This window comes from Lagopus leucura, unplaced genomic scaffold (genome assembly GCF_019238085.1).
Source record: "Lagopus leucura isolate 7727_CA_CO unplaced genomic scaffold, USGS_WTPT01 Super-Scaffold_100001, whole genome shotgun sequence".
Classification (NCBI taxonomy): domain Eukaryota; kingdom Metazoa; phylum Chordata; class Aves; order Galliformes; family Phasianidae; genus Lagopus; species Lagopus leucura.
The window spans coordinates 82,201,739-82,221,439 of NW_024962262.1; the positions used below are offsets into that span (position 1 = coordinate 82,201,739).

A 19,701-nucleotide genomic window follows, 5' to 3' on the forward strand; every position below is an offset into this window, starting at 1 on the left:
TTCCTTTTCTTTCCTTTTCTTTCCTTTTCTTTCCTTTTCTTTCCTTTTCTTTCCTTTTCTTTCCTTTTCTTTCCTTTTCTTTCCTTTTCTTTCCTTTTCTTTTCTTTTTTCTTTTCTTTTTTCTTTTCTTTTTTCCTTTCCCTTCCCCTACCCCTTCCCCTTCCCCTTCTTTTTTCCCTTTTCTCTTTTCATCATCTTCTCTTATTGGCATGAAACAAAACATTTGTGCTGTTTAGCCCAAAATCTATTCCAGGTGATTACCATGGCAGGCTAAAAATTCCCTTCGTCCAGTCCTGTTTGGGCTAATAATCTAATCTGCCTGTTTCAATATTATACTTTGTCTATCATATGGTGCTTGAATACTTTATCCTGTCAGAATAGCCTGTTGTTATCTAATTCAATTTCAGAATGATAGTAGCTATACACAAATGTAATATTTTGTGAGAGTTACAGGCACAGGTGTCTTGTGTCTAGCTAAACTTAGTACTACAGAGGAATAAAATGAATGGCTTCAGTATGACAGAAAGGTTCATATTTAAAGTAATACCAATTTCAGTATTTAGTTATTAATTGTGCCTGTGCTGGAACATACTCTTTGTTGCACTACTCATTTATGTGTAAAAGCTGAAGTGAGGGAAAGACTGTAAAAATGACTTTGTGTTATAATAGTAGAATTAACAGTCATCTTTTCCACTCCAAGACCCTTAGGAGTCTTTCCCACTCCAAGACCAATATGAGTTCCTCATCTGAAAGACCACGCCAGCCAATGCATAACACAGTTACAGGCTGTTTTACAGGTGCATCCCAGGTTGTTGCTTCTTTATAGCCTGGGATAAATAGGCTACGGAGAATTGTGCACTTAGCCAGGTCTCTTTTTAAAGCCTTTAGCAGGTAGATAGTTACACTGATTTTCTCTTGCACTGAACTGCCAGAAGAATGTTCAGTACCAAAGGTGTAGAAGGATATGTAATATCCATATTTTGTTCTTCTAGTTGTATTGTTATGTTAGTTTTCCTATTATATAACATTTGTTGTACATGAAATAGTACTTTGGGAATGTGGTAATAATTAGGAAAAAAAAAAGATTGTTTCACCTTTGCTGTAATTTAGAATATTACACTATTTTCAAAAGTGCATCTGGGAGCTGGTGAAACCACTCAGCTGAAGGTCATTTTGAGTCTCACACACAGCACAGTGCAAAGGAGGGTGGAGCTGGACACCCAATCTCTGGTCTCCCTCTGGATGTTGAAACTTCCCTTTCAAAATTGTTGCTGTAGGCTATTACGGTTGGTCTTTGCTCCTGCTTCTTTAGTTTTTTTTTCTCTCTTGCACCATATAGTGAATAATAATGAGGACAATGTGAACTCTTACTTTCAAAAGAGAAAAAGAGTATAAATGGGAAAGTTATTTCATGTTGTATAGAAGTAATTCCTTATGTTATTTGAGTAGCTAAAATTGCAAAAGATTTCCTGTAAATTACCCTATTATCTTCTTTATTTTGATTAAAATCACGAATTTGGGGCATCCTATCCATGGTTAGACTGCGCAAAACCACCGTGCTATCTAAATGTTTTGTGGACTATCTCCTAGCTGGTAGTACACTGACAGAATTCAAATGGCTCTCTCCAAAGAGCATTTAATATAATGTCTGCGTTTCTCATTGCTCCTTCCATTTCTTTAGAGCTCTGTGAATTTAAATTCATTATGTGGAATGATGTAGGTAACATAAGTTATTTTGTTTTGTTCTTGATAATCCAGAAATTTTCATCAAACATTTTCAGGCAGATGTTAAACCTAGAAGGAACCTTTTATGAAGAAAATTCCATGGCAAAATTGAAAACAAAAACAAAACAAACAACAAAAAAAAACCAACACTTGAACTTTGGAGCAAACAACTGTTCTTCTTGTCCTCAGAGACAGTAGCTGGAGTTCTAACGAACAATGTCTTTGGACCCATGTCATTTGCCTTTTGAATTTAATGTAGAATATTACATCGGCTGCTCTGAAAGCAGTTCCTCCTATTTTATGACGTTGGCCCATGACATGAGAGGCGGGTGTTGGTGACATGGCAGTAGGGGTTGAAACTTCCCAGCAATATTCTGTTGTATGTTGTTGCCATGTGGCAGATGGCAGCAGAGGGGCAGTCTGACAGAATGATATCTGATGTGGCAGTGTGGATGAAGCAACAGAGTGGAATTGAATTCCTCCATATGGAAAAAATGGTACCTATTGACATTCAGTGATGCTTGCAGGATGTTTACAGAGATCAAACAGTGGATGTGAGCATAGTGAGATGGTGGGTAGTGCCTTTCACCAGTAGCAACAATGTCACAAAAGGCAAGCCATGTTCCAGGCAGTCATGCTCAGCTGTCACACCATGAAATGAAAAGCATCTCAATCAGCTCATCCACATGAATCAACAGACCACAACCAGGGAATCATGTACAGAGCTTAATATCCGCTTCACTCTCAGTGTCAACACTGTGTCAATGTTGGAATATCACAAAGTTTGCACCAGGTCCTATGAACGCTCGCACAGGAACAGAAAGAAGACCGTATGGAAGTTTGTCAGGACCTGTTGAACCGATAGGAGGCTGAAGGGGACAGTTTCCTGGATTGCATCATTACTGATGACGAGACATGATATCACTGCAACAAGCTGTGAATTCAACATGTGAGTTCCTCATCAGAGAAAAAGTTCAAGACACAGCTCTCAGTGGATAAAGCGATGTGCACTGTCTTTCGGGATAGGAAAGGGGGGATCCTTCTGGATTTCTTGGAACTGAGACAAACCATCAGCTCTTAACTGCTACATCATAACACTGACTAAGCAGAAGACTCAGACTTCCAGAGTCAGGCTGGAGAAGAAGACAGCCTTTTCCTTGAAACACAAAAACACCAAGCCCCATACCAGTTTTAAGATCGTGGATTATATTTCCGATCTCGGTTGGACTGTCCTACCACACCCACTGTGTAGTCTGGATTTGATGCCTTTTGATTTCAATCTGTTCAAACCAATAAGAGATGGACTGTGTGGGCAACATTTTCCTAATAATAGTGATGTTGTCATAGCAGCTCTGAAACAGTGGGTCACTTCCACTGGTACAGATTTTTTAGGAGCCCAGCATGGATATCTCTGTTCATCACTGGTGAAAATGCCTAGCTAATGATGGTGACTGCGTTGAAAAGTAATGTTTTATAGCTGAGAACTTGCTCTATCAAAGAGTCTTATGTTGCTCTTTGTATCTGTTGTAGTTTCAATGGAAATTACAGGAGTCTGCTTTCAGAGCAACCTATGTAATATAATGAGTAGAATAATATGTAATCAGAGTTAAGGGATTTGGGGGTTGGAGTTTTACTGTAAATTCCTGGAAGAGGTGGGGTGCCAAATTTGGCAACAGCTATGCACAGGCAAGTTCTGAAAAAGTCAAAGCAGCTGAGCCCTGCAGAAGGTTAACTGTCAAAGAGTCAGTGTGGTCTCAGGTCCTACAGGAAGTACTACTCCAGAGCCAGTGTCAATGGCTTACCTACTTATGGACAGCAGACACAAAGCCAGACAGAATTCTGTAGCATGCCTGTTGAAATGGCACCTGGCAAGCATCTGAATGTGACCTATTGACACAAGGACAGTTTACAGTATATGAAAAGAGGTGATCCAAAAGCTGCAGGCAGCTTCCACCTGTTCTGTGAGACAGTTATGGATACAGCTCCTTTTCCTTTTCCTAGACAGGTCTGCTCAGATACCCTGTTTTCAGTCCTGACTTCTGAAGAAAACAGTAAAAAGTCCTGACAGAATGATGTGCTGCTTTCAAAAGGGAATAGATGAGTTTTAGTGTATAAATACCAGATGTAGCTAGATAGAGACTGAAGTTTGATGAAGAGGATGAGGGACAGAAGGAATAGAGTTCCTATGTTGGGAAAGAGCCTGTTTTGTTTGATGTGTTGCCTAATGTGGCTAAAGCGTATAAGTAATGTGACAGTGACCCCCTGCCAAGATGGGAAAGCATCCCAGCTGCTGTGCATGTGTGTTGTGCATATGTACACAAGGAGTTTATTAGAGGCTATTCACACTTCAGTAGAGCTTGGAGATTGCATTCTGTATTATATTGGTTAAATGAAGCATGTAACATTCTATATTTCTTGTACAAGAAATATTCATTCATTTGTACTTGTTTTTGTCATTCACATCTGGTTTTATTCCTTTGTTTTACTGAAAGCACATGTACTTTATAGGTGTTTTGGCTGGGCTTGAACTGGAAGCCCAAGGAACTGAATCAGTATAAGTGCTTGTAGGAGAACAAACTTCAGTTTGGAAACAGAAAAAAATATAGCAGTTTGATGCTGTGGCAAACAGGTAGCATTCATTAGGTTGAACATAGTGCTTCATGTACCTGGCAGTACTACTTCTGTGCTTGTAGCAGTAAGCCTGAATGCTATTATACTGTTGTTTGTGAACTTCCTAATTAAATCTGTTTTCTGGGGAATCTCTGTGCTGTACTCTGTATGTACAAAGCATTTGGTGTGTGTTCTTCAGAGGTACTTAGACAAAAGCTTCCACATGATGTTCATTCATGTATATTTAAGATTTGGTGAAATGTAGGGTTTTTTTAAATATTGTTTCTTTTGAAAATTGGTTATATGTGTATAATTCCTATAAGATTTTTTTTTTCTCGCACTTTTGCTGAGACTAGTCGTATATTCTTGCAGCAAAGTAGACATGCTGGCAGACAAATGACAGTCAAAGTACAGTACTTCAGTTGTGATGTGATATTTTTGAAGCTTTGCTCCAATTCACACCTGATATTCACATCAGTTGGGAAAAATAAATGACTAGTCCATGATCTTCTGAACATGTATCCCATTAAATGTCAAGAATATGTAAAATCTAATGGCAGACTTAAGCTTAAAGGATCATTAAATAACTAGTCTAGTAAACTGCTGAATGTCTGATTATTTTTAAATCTTAAGACTTATCAAACAGCATATTTTTCACAGTTCATTGCCTACAGTTGTGATACTGGGTCTTCTATAAAGTTGGTGAACTTTTAAGAAAGTGATAGGGTTTTTAGTTTCAGTGCAATATGACTCTTGGTACCATGTCTGTTGTCAACACAAGCAATCCATGCAGTGCATTTATCCAGAGTGATTATGCTTTAAAAATAAGAAAAAAAAAAAAAAAAAAAAAAAAAAAAACTGTGATGTGTCCTAGGGGAATTTTTTCAATATCTTGTGTTATATGGCTTTAGATTTCTGAAATTATTTAAATGTGGTCTGTAGGATATTTGCATTCATACAGAATAATTGGTTGTGCTTATTCCTTCCTTTGTCCTTTTTTGACTGTTAAAACACAGTGTTGCTTTTGAAGATTTATGGCAGATGGTAGTAAGATTGCTGATTCTTAACTGCGCCATTTAGGATTTTTTGATGGAAAGAGGTGGGAATTATTAAAAAGTTCTACTTCAGTGCCACAGAGTCAGGTGATAGAACTGTATTTTCATTTGGAATCTGTCTACATGTTTGATAACGGCTTTTCACACACTTAATTTCTAATACTTTGATACTCAGCTTGTCAATTAACTTCGCTTAATAGATACTATGTTCAAAAGCAAGGGTCTTCCACTTTATATTTAAGCATTAATGCTCAGCAAAGGTCCAAATTCTGTAAATAGCTGTATTTGCATACACAAGCTGTTAAAAGCTAAAGAGGATGTGTCAGAACAGTGTTTTTTTCCACATTATTTTGTGGATTTGTTTTCTGAGGCTTGAAAATATATGTTCAAGCTCCCTTTAACTGTAAGTAATGAGTAGGTTATTGAGTTCAGAAGTACGTGGAATATTGAGTGAGAAAAAGGCATGAGGACAAAGAAAGGGGCTGAATCTGAAAGAAAGAGTATTTCATTTGTTTCAGTATTCAGATATCTCCCTATTACTCCCTTCCTCACTTTAATTTACAGGGGCCTTGCAAGTTGGATGTCAAAACTACAGGAGTCTTTGAGAATGCCCTAACACTTCTGAAAATGAGTCTCTCAGGTTTTGGAAAGTCTGAATATTTTGAATCATAGTAAATTAGCTGGCATTTATGTCTCCTAGGCAGTATCTATATCATGAGATTGGAAAAGGATAGGAAAAAGAAAAAAAAAAAACAAAACCAAACAAATAAAAAAAAAACAACCAGTGTAGTTCTTCACTGCTTTTTCAAAAATTCCCAAGATGGTTGATAGCTTTTCCAGGGTTGTGTACATGCAGAAGGAGTTCAGTCCTCCTTTGGAGTACTGCTTAGAACCATAACCTAAATTGTGATTTTGTTCATAACTTCCCTATCAAACTGTGACAGAGGTTTAAGCAAAAGGTAGGGCAGCAGCATCCTCTAATCCTCATTCTTTTTCACAAGGAAAGTTATTTATGAACCCTTTTTCTTTTTTGCTCCCCAATTCCAGCAAGCAGTGCCAGCTTGTTCTGAGGCCATTTAAGTAGATTATAAATATTATTATCCGAGCTCTGAAATACCTCCCTGCACATTGCATTATTTCAAATATTTTAATCCTTTAATCTGTACACTATGTGACATCTGGGTAGTTATCTGACATAATAATTCATGTTGACTGTGTGTATCGTTATGTGTCATATGAGAGAAGTGCCAAGCAGTCACAGTGAGATGAGGATTTAGTTAAATGCCCATAGGCGTGCCTTGGATCAAGGGAGACCTACCTGCACATTGCATGACCAACCTACCACCAGTGCAGCTGTGTAAATTCCTTGTGTGAGTGTAATAATATCCTCAGATAAGCACCAAACAGAATGGAGAGACAAGATAAACTAGTAGAACCCAAGTTACAGAAGCACATTAATATTTACTTGATATCTCTTTATACCCTCTAGTCAGCATGACAGATGTAGCTGTGTTTTAAGACATTATAATTCATTGAAAAATGGAAAAAGGAGGCTTTACCTCCCTCCCCTCCCTGGTAGTATCAGATGTTCAGTGTCTATATCGGTGGGAGGAGGAGGAGAGCCAAGTGCTAGTGGGAGAAGAAGGCAATTACTCCAGAGCCTCCTGATGGGCATGTGCTTCTTCCTTCCAGCTTCACTGCTTTGGCCATGGGCTGAGGACTCATGGGACATGGACCAGATTGAAAAAGTAGAAGCAGACAGATGGTTATTTGTAGTCATCATGTAAATGTAAATCCTATAAAAATATTTCTTTTTGAAGGGCCTGGAAGCTTTCGTGGTGAAAAGCGGGATTAAGACATGGTTATCTAGCCTAGAATAATTTTGACCCCACCACTTTTCCTCCCACCCCATAAACGTTGTGTTATCTCTGGTTCCTTGAAACAAATTGCCAGAGCCTCAGTCAAGGAAATTAATTTGGTTTCCACATAATTCCCTGAGTTTACAAGCATTGGTTTGGCTTTGACCTGGATTTGGGCCTAAGCTGGCAGGTGCTGGTGAGCAGTTGCCATGATAGCAGGGGTTTCTTTTTGTCTTTTTCCCTAACTCTGGCAGATGCCTGGCCTGGAAGCATTTATCTTGCTGCTGCTGTTGCTAGATGTCATTGCTGCCCTCATGAATACCTGTATGTGGGCATGCAGGCTTTTGCGTCCCTTGAAGGCTGATGTGACAGTTCACAGACATCTATCTTGTTTGAGCAGCACCAGCCTTGTTAGAACTACAAAGAGACTTATCAAGCTTTAATTAACTTTTGTCCACAGCACCATCATCAGCTGTACGTGCGACCTAGCTGTCCTTTCTCACCCGGTAGCCTCCCAGTGCTTTCCCAAGAAGCAAAGCTGGGAGCCTTGCGCAGCTCCAAGGCTGCGTGTGGCTAAGCATGAGGGAATCAGCACTGCCACCGGGCTGGTAGAGGGGAGCAGGGGCCAGGCCATCAGCTCTCTGTCTCTTTGGTGTCCTTCATTAAATGTATACTGAGGGTAAGCGTTAATGTTGGATTAGAGCAAGAAAGTATGTGAGGTGAAGAGGGGGAGCCTAATGGCAACGCTTCACCTCTTGCAATGAATTTTTAAAAAGCTCTGAGGAGGGCTGGCTTTGAGAGGGAACAAAAGCCTCTTGCCAGTGTCAGGAGAGGGAATCTGCTCGGGCATGCTAGCAGTTATTTGGAAACGTATGGCAATTGTGGATAATTGGCTGAGGAATATTTTGCAGCTCTCAACCGTTTTTCTGTTTTCACAGATGATTGTGCTATTAGATATGGTGAATGCACTAAGCTGTGCTGCAACTTTTCCATTTATCCTAATATGTGTGAGCTCCGCTTCCTGTTGATGCTCCCTCCTTCTGTTGTTTTCTGTATTGCTGAGGTCTGCTGCATGCAAGCCAGCACCCCAAAATCTCCATCATGAGCCCTTGCATGTCACATGGGGTAACATTTGGATGTGCTGGTGTAGCTGCATTGATCAGATTAGTCTGTGCTTTGTATTGGTGTTATTATTTATCTGCTAAAGTCACTGAGGCAGAGAAATGGCAGCCTATGCCCTCTAATCATTTTGGGTTGGTTTTTTTTTTTGGGGCGGGGTGGGATTGGTATTCTTTTCTTTCCTCTACCTGGCTTTTCGTTTTTATTCTCTCTAAACTCTGTGTTCCCCCTTTTCTTCTCTGATTTGTTTTCTCTGTGTGTTCCACACATTTTTCTCTCTTTCTCTTTCTATCTCAACTTTATTTTTACCTATTTCATTTTTCTCACAGAATGTTATTTGCTTTTCTCCAAAACACAGAGTGCTATGGCTGGAAATATTGGGATATATCTATCTAAGATTTGTATATGTGTTGATGGACACAGCAAGATTAAGTAAACACTCTAGTATCAATTTTGTCTTCCATCAAGTCACATTTGCAGTAGGACTTGAGTAAAGGAACATGTTAAAATCAGATCTCCTCAGCTTCATATTCTGCAGCTGATTAGAACCTTGCACAGTTGCAGGAATGACTCAGAGAAAGTGAATGTAATTTGCTGTGAATCGCCCCAAGAAACTCTGTTCTTCAGCTTCACGTAGCATTCAAGGAAAATGATTTCATTGGCATTACTGCCAAGAGTTAGGAGTGGGAAGGATAAAGTCGTTGTGATGTTGGAACTGCTGATTTTCTGGGGATTTTCCACTAATGAATTTGCACTGGAGTTCTGCAATTATATAAAAAGTTAATCCAATATAAATTAATATTATTTTTCATGTTATGATAGCAGAAGTTCATGTTTCCTATTTGCCAATTGTGTGAAAGACAACGTATCACTGCCTAGAAGAACTTTTTTTCCTGTGTAGTGTAATAGTGCCAGAGATACATGAAAGTGTTTCCCAAAATAGGTGCTTTTGTAAGACCTTTTTTTTCCCTCATTTTTTCCCTGAGGTATCAGCTTTCTTGGCTTTGTTTGAAAAAAGGTGTAATACAAAATCATTGAATCATAGAATGGATTGGGTTAGAATAGGCATTGCAGATCATCCAGTTTCAACCTCCCTGCATAGGCGGGTTGCCACCCACCAGCTCAGCCTGCCTAGGGCCCTGTCTAACCTGATAATGAACACCTCCAGGGATGGGGCATCCACAGCTTCTCTGGGCAGCCTGTGCCCATGTCTCACCACCCTCTGAGTAAAAATTCCTCCTAATATCAAATCTAAATATCCCTTCTTTTAGTTTAAAGCCATTCCCTCTTGTCCTATTACTGTCAGATCACACAAAAAAAGTCAGTCTTCTTCCTGTTTATGAGTTCCTTTGTACTACTGGAAAGCTGCAATAAGATCTCCCCTGGCCTTCTCCAGGCTGAACAAGCACAGGTCCTCCAGCCGCTCTTTATGAGAGAGGTGCAGCCCACCATCTTCAGCATAATACTACTGTGTTGTGCATTTTGTAAGGTTTTGATCTTAAGGCACTATAATTTCTACTTCTGTCAGTTTGGTTATAGGAAGTCAGAAGTATTGGAGTGTTTGGTATTAATCAGAAGTATTTTGGAGTTGAGTCTTTCATTATCTGTTGGAAAATATGTATCTATTGCATATATTATTGAGGATAACAAGTTCTTGCCAGAGTTGCATCCATTTCCAACTGCGTCAGTTTTATTTTATGCTTGAAGAGTAAGGTGTAAATATTCACCTTCTTACTGTTAGGAAAGGAATTAGCTGCCAATTAATTCCTTCCTTCCTCTGGGATCTATCTGTGATCCTAAAATGCAAAGCAGTGTGTTACCTCGTATGTCATTTTGAGTGCTACCTTTATACAGGTTACTCACATCAGCCCATTCAGAGACCAGATCTTCTATGTATTAATCATATTTTCTTGTGGCTTATTACAGACCAGAAAAATATCTACTTCCAAATGTTAAAATGGGGCACATTTCATTAATATTAAAAGCAGTAAATGATCTCTGCTTATGAGATGAGACTAAGCAATTTCTGCTGAACTCTTCCTGACTTGCTCCTTCACTAAGATACGGTGTTTTCTAATTTCTCAGAGGGCCCTGTTTTCATTAAGGGCAAGAACCCTTTAAAAAGCTGTTTAAAAGCTGTAATGAAAGCCTTACGTAGCTGAAATTCATGGAGGGGAAATGCCCTAAATTCTATTTCAGTAGTTCATCTTGAGAAATCTTCAGTTTTATAAGAATGTTGATTAACCTACAGACTAGGATACACATGGAGGAATAATGATGAAATGGATATCATTGTAACATACCGAAGCCAGCTAGTTGTACCTAATCCTTTATAAGAGCTCGATTTATGTGAGAAGCTAACATGCACTGCCTGATTTAATTTTCAAACAGCTTGGTAATTTAAATATTTTTTCCTTTCACTGTTGTGGGACACTGAAACAGTAGTCAAAGTTGCAAAAGTATTAAGAACAAAAAAAGCATCAATCTACTAGTTTTACAAGGACTGTTGATTCCCATAAGGGAAAATGACCCTTATATTAAGGGTGAAAAGACTAATGGGTGCTACAGATCTTTTATTTTTTTCCCCTCTCGTACAAGGATGTCAATTCAACTAACATTTTCTTCTCTCCCTCATTTACTACATTAGTGCTACGAGATGACTTCCGCCAAAACCCTACGGATGTTGTGGTGGCAGCTGGAGAACCTGCAATACTGGAGTGTCAGCCACCTCGTGGGCACCCTGAGCCTACCATCTACTGGAAAAAAGATAAAGTCCGTATTGATGACAGGGAAGAGCGGATCAGTGTGAGTACATCTCAGATGTTTTTTATAGGCACGAAGCCTGCATTAAAAGCACAGCAGCTGAGCACAGCAGACTGTCTTTGAGTCTTTCTTTGTACCTGATCGCATATACCGCTGTAATGAAGACCAGAAACTGCTTGGCTTTGAAGTCACAGACTAGGAATAGGACAGGTTTTTGGGATTTGCTGTGTTGAGTCTGTGGAAGGACAGACAGAAGAGTCACGGGTTCCAAAACTGCAGAGACAGGGAAAAGTAAATCTAAACATACTCATCATTCCCATAGTGACTTGTTAATATACTTGTGAGTTTTCCTCTGTTTATTCCTTCTGATTCGTGCATCCAGCTTGAACTTCCTGAGGCTTGTTTTGTGCAATAGTTATAACTGAGTCGTGTAAGAACAGTAAGTTTGATTGTGTGAGGTACTCTGTTAGATGTGAGCTGTCCCACTTTGGAACTTAGTGGATGCCTTTGACAAGTTCGGCCGTACATTTTCTTAACTTCAGTTCTCTGTAAAATGAGAACAATATCAGACCCTATGTAAGAGAGGTGTCTTAAAGATAAAACCAGTCGTATCAATGGGGTACACAGATCTTCTATGTGGAAACAAACAAACAAACAAAAAACCAGTAGCTGAGGATTACATTAATAAGCTAAAATTTTGGATAGAAATTGGGCTATGTATTCTGAAGAAATACTGAAATTATGTTCTGAAGTTGAATTGTTCCTGAATAGGAATGTGTAGTGAGTAAATGAGTAGTGATGGTATTTTTGTGATGGTTCCTTTTGTGTACTGAATGAAAAAGGACCCAGCACAGAGATTTAACCTATCGTGTGACTGGAAATTATTCCATGCTGTGCGCAAACTGGTGGGACAAATTAAGCATGCATGGACATATGTAATTCCATTTTTTTTTTTTTTAAATATTTTTTCACTATTGATATTAATTTAATAGATTTTTTTTTTTTTTAAATGTTCTATAAGGTGATTTGTAATTCAACCAGTGCTGATCTTATTCGTTGTTGAAGTACTGTTAGTAAACTTATTCACTGTTTTAGATGTCTATTTGAGCAATCTAAGTAGTTGCTACTTGTGGTATTTTGGGCCAGATCATCTACTCAAAAATAGATGAATGGAAAGTGGCAGAGAACTGTGTGTCATTCCCTGACTCTTAAGTTTCTTTGGCTATTATTCTAGCGTATTTTGAAGCACTACATTCATGTTCTAACACTTCATAGCCTGCAAATTTGTTACTTTATTTCTTTCACTCTACAAACATATTTTGCTTCTGTAGCCAGGAAAATATTAAGCTTTTTGAGAGTGAGGTGAATTCTCAATTTGGTCTAGATTCAATCTGTTTGCATCAAGGAAAAGGGAAAATCTGTATTAATCAGTGAACAAGGAAATTTCAGGCAACAGTAACAATAAAATGAACTGGCTAAATAAAACTAAGTGAAACTGTTTTTCTTAACAGAGATGTCAAGAGTGTTTTACGTATCATCATGCAAGAAATAGAAACATGCTGCATTGGCAAAGAGGCAGCAAGCAGTGATAAAAGTAAAGCATCTAATGAAAATCAAAGGGAAAAAAAAACACATTTAAAAGCAATCAGTAAGATAAAATGTGTTCTAGATCATCTTTAAGATATTTAAAGGTATGGGATTATAATTTTGCAGCCTTACATATATTTACAAATGGAATATTTAGATACCTTTAACTGTAGAGCTTGCTTGCCTGAGTACTTTTTTCTGATATCTTCTGTTTAACTGAATTTTAAAACGTATTTCTTGTTTTGAAACAGATACGTGGTGGGAAGCTAATGATCTCCAATACACGAAAAAGTGATGCTGGCATGTACACTTGCGTTGGAACCAACATGGTGGGGGAACGAGACAGTGATCCAGCAGAGCTGACTGTCTTTGGTAAATCTACTCTAGTTTTTGTTTCTATTTCTCTAGAAATGTTATATATTGAATTGATAGGTATATATAGGTGACTCATGAGAACCTGACACAAAATCAGGTTAGCAAAAGGGAATAATATTGCTTAAGCTGCATTTTCAGCTACTGGTTTCAGTGGTTACAATTTAACATTATAGATTTGTGATGGTCCAAGATTTTCCTTCTAAGCAAGTTATTTAAATTTCTTTGGAGGTCCTTTGTTTTATGCATATGCTTAGAAATGTTAATACAGGAATATTATACTCTTCCTTACTAATTTGCCGAAAGTAACTTAGCCCCTTCTAATACAGTTGACAGCAACAACTTAACAGAGGTTTGGAACAGTATTGCCTATTTAAATAATTACTTATTCATATGAAATCAAACCTTTGGAGGAGAGCACAGAAGAGCTCAATGGACCAGTAAAAAGTCATTAGAGAAAATCTGAGATCAACTTTTTGAAAATATAGTGATATTTCTGCCATTTGTCTTTTAAAGGACACAAAGTAGATTTTCATCCTGAAAACCAAGAACATTATTTTGGGTTTTGGTATTGCTAAATGAATCAAAAAAATGGATAGGAGAGAGTCCAGAGCTAGAATATAGTAATACTGATCAGACAGCTGGGTGCATCCTGCTAACAAAAGAAAGAAAGCCGTTAAATCCTGCTGTGGTACATCCTGTAGTCATGACATTTCTATTTACCAGTAGCTGTGATTCTGTAGGAATCAGTCAAGACATCTTGAGCAAACAAAAGAAAATCAATAAAGAAAAAAGCCTTCACTGCTAAAAAAAAATTAATTACATACATATGAAAAAGAGATACTCTTAGTGCTCCTTCCTACAACACCTTCTCAATAGAATACTGAAATTCCAAACAAGACTGCTTGTAAATCTAGTAAGACTTTGCAGAAATACCTCAGCTACTTTGTAGAGTAGGTACTCCTAATTTGCTCACGTAATGCCTAATATGGTGCACTAGAAAACAAAATTGCAGATATTACTGTCTGCATTTGCATATAAATATGGTTCAGCACCTTAAAATTTATATTGTGGGTCTCACTAGAGAACACAGAAAAGATTCTGCTCGACAAGATTTGTGAGTGACTTGAAGATTTGCTGTTCTCTGATATTACAAGGCTGTGAAGGCTTCCACTCTACTCATTTTGTCATGTATTCATGGAAGCATATGACTTAAAAACAGAAATAGTATACCTTGCAAAAAGTACAGGAAGGATTTCCATTAAATTATCATGTCCTTCACACACAATCTGTTGAGGTTGTGCAGTTATATAGATGTTAAAGAGACAACATGGGATATCTTCTTCATCAGTTTAAGTGCTAATAATCTCTGGTATTATTCCCTGTGGATAACAAGTACATTGAGACCTTAAACTACAAAGCCTTAAGAAATCCTTAAGAAACTAATTTGTTAAAAACCACTGAGCTGTAGGAATAAAAATTATGAAATATGCATGTAATTTTATATCGTATACCTAAATGTTAGGTTTTTCTTGATATGTAAAACAGTCAACTACAATTTTCTGATTTTTGGAGAGACTTTAATAATAGAAATCAACTCATAAAATATAATCTAAATCTATTTTGTGAATACAGAACAAAATTAGCAATTAATGAAATTTAAAGCTTTAACTATATTTTACTGTGCTAGTCTGTTTTAAAAAAAACATATTTAAAATTCACTTCCAATATGCTATCTTCCTATATAAAATTCCTCTCGTGTTTAGGTATTCCCTTCCTGTCTTCCCTATAAGTAGCATGCAAGAAGAAGTGGCTCAACTTATAATGTATTGTTTGACAAGATAATTCAACTCTCATATGCCCATTCCCTGGCTGCTATCTAGTCCTGAAACTGTGTGTTGGTATATTGGGCTGACTGTATAGATGTGTTCAGGTTAATTCTGGTCCACTCTGTACAGAAGAAGATGGCCTGGCTTTGTCTTCCATCAGCAGAACAGTTGTGCTCCTCTCCCATACTACAGGCAGCAGATCCTGCATGGGTGCATGTGTGCATAAGTGCTCTGTAAAGCATTACCCATGATGTTTACAGGAAGCAGTGTATCTACTGGAGACAGTTTAATCAGTCTAGACAATAAATGCTGATTAGCAGATTCATATTATTGTTTTTTTTTTACTTTTATTTTTTGCTTGCTTGCTTTTGTTGATGTTGTTGATTGTTTGTTTAAATAACAAGCCTGGAAAAACCTTTCCATACAGTGAGGGCAGCCTTAAAAAGCACTCTTCTCTGTTGGAAATTTCACACTAGCTCTCGAGGCTTTCCAGGATTCAGCCACATGTTACTTTTGGCTCTGCAAGTTTTTCTGCAATACCTGAAGTTAATTTATGCATATCACTTCTGACAGATCTCTGGCTTCCTGTGCAGTAAATTTAGCTTGAAGCATTGCCTGTGGAAAAACTGAGTCAGTATGCTGGTAACTGGTAGCCCGGCGGGAACAGCGTGGAAACCTAGCCTAAAAGATTACACCTTTCCTGAGTTAAACATAAAAAAATAAAAAATAAAGAAGGCAATAAAACCCTTGGAAAGAAATAGGAGGAGAAAATAAGTTTCCCATATGCAGAATATATCCAATCAGATGGGTACCTATTCAATAACCTTTGCTGGAAGATTGTTGAGGATAATGCCTGTACAGCTCTCACAAAACAAGTCATTTTTTTTTCCAACTCCATATGCACAGGAAACGTAGTTCTCAACATTTAGGCCCTCGCCTGGGATAAGGATGTTCAAGCACTTTTTTTATTCCCAAGATACTAGTCTTCCACAAGCAAAAACTTGTGAAAGTGAATACTTTCAAAGGAAAATATGAAACTGATAATGTAAGCAGAACTTCCCAAAATTATTTTTGAATAGTGTTTGAATAATGAGAGCAATGGCATTAGATTTTGTTATCTTCTTTTCCACAGTTGCTTGTTTTTGCCTTTGTGATGCTCCAAGGTGTAATCTTTTAGTATAGCATGGATACAGATTCTGTCAGACCTCAAGGTGGCTTTTAAGGAAAGTTAATAACTAATCCATCAATCTCACATTCACAGAAAGAGGCAACATAGCACCTTATTATTATGGACCCATTTTTTAAATGCCAGATTCAGAAGCATGATACAAATTATGCTGTTTTGTATTTGGGTTCATAGCCTTTGGCTGAACAGAATTCAGGTAAGATGAAAAACAGAAACAATTTCATTTCAATTTGTAAGAAAGCTAGGTTTATAAAAACATAATATGGAGCTAGAAATTAAATAAAGTAATAATTAGTGTTTAAGTTAGCCTTGTACAATTTTGTCGTATTCTCACACTGTTCTCAAGTAAGTTTTCAGGATGGTTTAACTATTTCAGACTCCTTTTTGTTTCTTTGGACTTCAAATGTTTTGTTTGAAGAGAATGTACAAAGATATATCTTGTATATTGATTCTGAAGCTCAGTGAAATCAATGAAAGCCTTAATCTATCAACTTCAAGAGGCTGGCACCGGGCACTGAAAAGAAGTGAGTTATATTTAGAATAACCTCAAAAGAATATGAATTGTAACTAATAAGAGTATGAAAATATCTTAAAAGATATGTGAATTTAGACATATTAAATATTGTTTTGTGATAATCTTTGATTTTAGCTTTGGTACCCAAACCTTTCTTCAGCTAATAAGGTCCTGTGGGATGAAGAGGTACTTTCTTCTGATGCTTGAAGAAATATTTGCGTTTGATGTTCTCTTGATATTGTCAGGCTGAAACAGATACCATAGTTCCAGCAAGAGTATACTGTGATGACAAGATGTTAGAAGAAGAAATCCAAAAACCCCTTAATGAAGACACTGTGCCCTATTTTTCTTTCCTGAATTCTATGTGGAAGGCCCTAGCAGAATCTTGTCGCATCATATCTTGCAAATTAGTCCCAAAAGATTTCCCAGCCATGTGGAAAACCTGCCTAAATCAAGTTTACATTCACAGTTCAAGACAGAGATGTTACCAGTGTGCATTTTGCTTTTCAGAGCTTGTCTTCCTATTTTTCTTCAAATCCTTAATACTTCCCATTTGCCATTTCTTTGTAAAGAAGCATCATGTCTTTGCAGTATTTGTTTTCCACTGATACTGATAAGGCGCAATACGATGATACAATAGTGAAAAGGGTTTGATCAAACTCCAAATTTTGTATTTATGCTCAGTAAAAACTATCTCTGCAATTAATACCTTGTTAAATGTATGCAATAGGGGGAAAACAATGAGTTGAAAAAAGTAATTTTAGTCCTACTGTGCTGCGCACCCTCACTGTGCAAGCTCATTGCATATTGGCTAGCTCATAAGTGTGCAATGTCTACATAAGTGCTTATTTTTCAAACAGAAAAAGTGCCTAAAAAGTGGTTGTAGAAGGGTATCTTCAAATAGTAAAACATGTGCTATTGCAACTGTATTTTCATTTGTTTGGCTGGCATCCTACCATGCTATCTTCTTCCTCATCTTCATTTTTGGCAGAGAGCTTTACTTTATGCAGCTCATGTTGAAGATAATGGAATATCTACATTATTGACAGCATATTGAAGTGAAACTTTTTTCCTGTCATCTAATGTTTCTTTCTTTCCTTTGCATTAGAACACTAAGGTGAAAAATGTTTTTTTTCTTTAACTATTTACTATTAAATCCCTCCCCAGAATCATCTTTTTAACTCATGTTTTATTACTTCTTTGTACAACAGGGAATATTTTCAAAAAATGATGCCTTCTCTCTAGCAAAGGAGAAAACAGTTTTAAATCAGATTGAGTCTTCACCTTATGGAGACCATCAAATCTTTCATTGTAGCAGTTGCCTCAGCAGACAAAATATATTAAGGTAGTTAGGATCATTTTAATTAGATTGAGATCCCATATATGGCTGTCTGACTTTTTGAGAAACTGAGAAAGGGCAATAATACATCTGAAGGTCACCTGAATCTCTCTAATACAGTGTGATACACAGACTTCTTGTTAAATGGAGGATAAATTGAGTTCTGGGGTTTACTTGTGTCAGCACCCAAAGCAAGGAAGAATTTTTTGTATGTTTCCAGCTTGAAACTGTTCTGTGATTTTCTTCCAGTGCATATTTGAAGCACTGCAACATACTGTAGGTGTCTAGATTGCAGCAACAATCCCCTTCTATAATTGCAAGCAAAGTTTATTCTGAAGTTAGAAAGGTCATTCCGATAGTACTACAACTCTTTGACATGACATATAACCGTGTTCTATTTTATAGCTCTCTTCAAAGATTTTTAATATTCATCAGAGAAAGCCCAGAAAGCAGGTGCTTTATTTACCCACTAAAAACTTATAAAATAAATCTATTAAAAGTTTTATGTATGTTATTATTTTTAATTTATTGCACTTTGTTTTTCAAATATATTATATTTTGAAAGCCCTTGACAGAGTAACAATGTCTGTTTATACCATAAGGCTTTATTTATGGGCAAACTATTTAAAAAGAAAAAAAACATGGTGTATTTTCTCAGGTTTGCCTCTGAAACTGTATTTGACCTGACTGTGCAAAGATATATTTTCTATTTAGCGTGCTCAGGCAAGCAGTGCTCTGTCTCCTGAGAGATTAACGTTGTAAGCAAGTTATGCAGGTGACTCAAATCCAGTTAATCTCACATAAAGAATGTTAATTGCATTAGCAATGGCATTCACTCTGATCACTTTATAGCTGTATAATTAGCAATTGAATGTATTCAAGGAGTTGTCTGAATGATACAAAAACAGGAAACAACGTGAGAGAGAACTTGTTCTTTCCCGAAACATACTGTGAAAAATGTAGAGATAATAGAAAAATGGAAATAGCAGTTATTGTTATTTGCATGTCATTGATAACTGTGATCTGTACTTACAAATCTATTTATTTTCTAGCAAATTCGTAACTATTTTGGAAAAAGCAATTTTTAAGAACCTGATCTGAAAGTTTTGTTATATATTCCTAAATTGTCTTGGTGTAGAATTGAGTGATTTACATAATGATCTTTTGGCCATTTACTGCTTCATCAGCAGAGTTCTCTTCAAAATGTGATGGGAATTTATTTTCTGATCTCCTGTGTAGAAGCTTTTATAGCCACAAGTAGCAGTTTCATAAATATGCAAGTGTTAGTTTCTTAGATTTTTACAGGCAGCTTTTGTAAACATGTCAACAATTATTTCTGTATGCAGATCAAGCAAATATAGAGGTATATGCAGAGTTATTGTGTTCAAAGCTAACTAACTTTGAATCACCTATAAGGATGTTTATTGGGATCTAATTTTTTGGTTAAGGATCATCTCTTGAAATACAAATACCAGAATGTAGACTGAGCTCTTTTAGGAGAAAAGTTGTGGAGAAAAACTTACAGAAAGTTTAATTAACATGTTCCCTTTTTGATGCACGTCTTCACAGATAGGCCAAATGCACTGCTTAGTGCTACGTGATAAGGCAGACAGCTAATGCTTTTGCTACTTTGACCAGTTTAAATGCTTGTCAGACTAAAATGTCTTTATCCAAATTCTTCCATGCTTGATGTTCACACAGAATCACAGAATCACAGAATTGTAGGGGTTGGAAGGGACCTCC

At 37.1% G+C, this 19,701-nt stretch overlaps 1 protein-coding gene across 1 annotated transcript in view; it reads left to right on the plus strand.

Moving 5' to 3' along the window:
- ROBO2 (roundabout guidance receptor 2) overlaps positions 1-19,701 on the plus strand; it is a 409,630-nt gene that overhangs the window by 243,368 nt on the left and 146,561 nt on the right. Inside the window, exons 2-3 of the mRNA XM_042867094.1 lie at positions 11,016-11,173; positions 12,970-13,090. Of these exons, the coding sequence (XP_042723028.1) occupies positions 11,016-11,173; positions 12,970-13,090 (279 nt within the window). The remainder of the gene's footprint in view (positions 1-11,015; positions 11,174-12,969; positions 13,091-19,701) is intronic.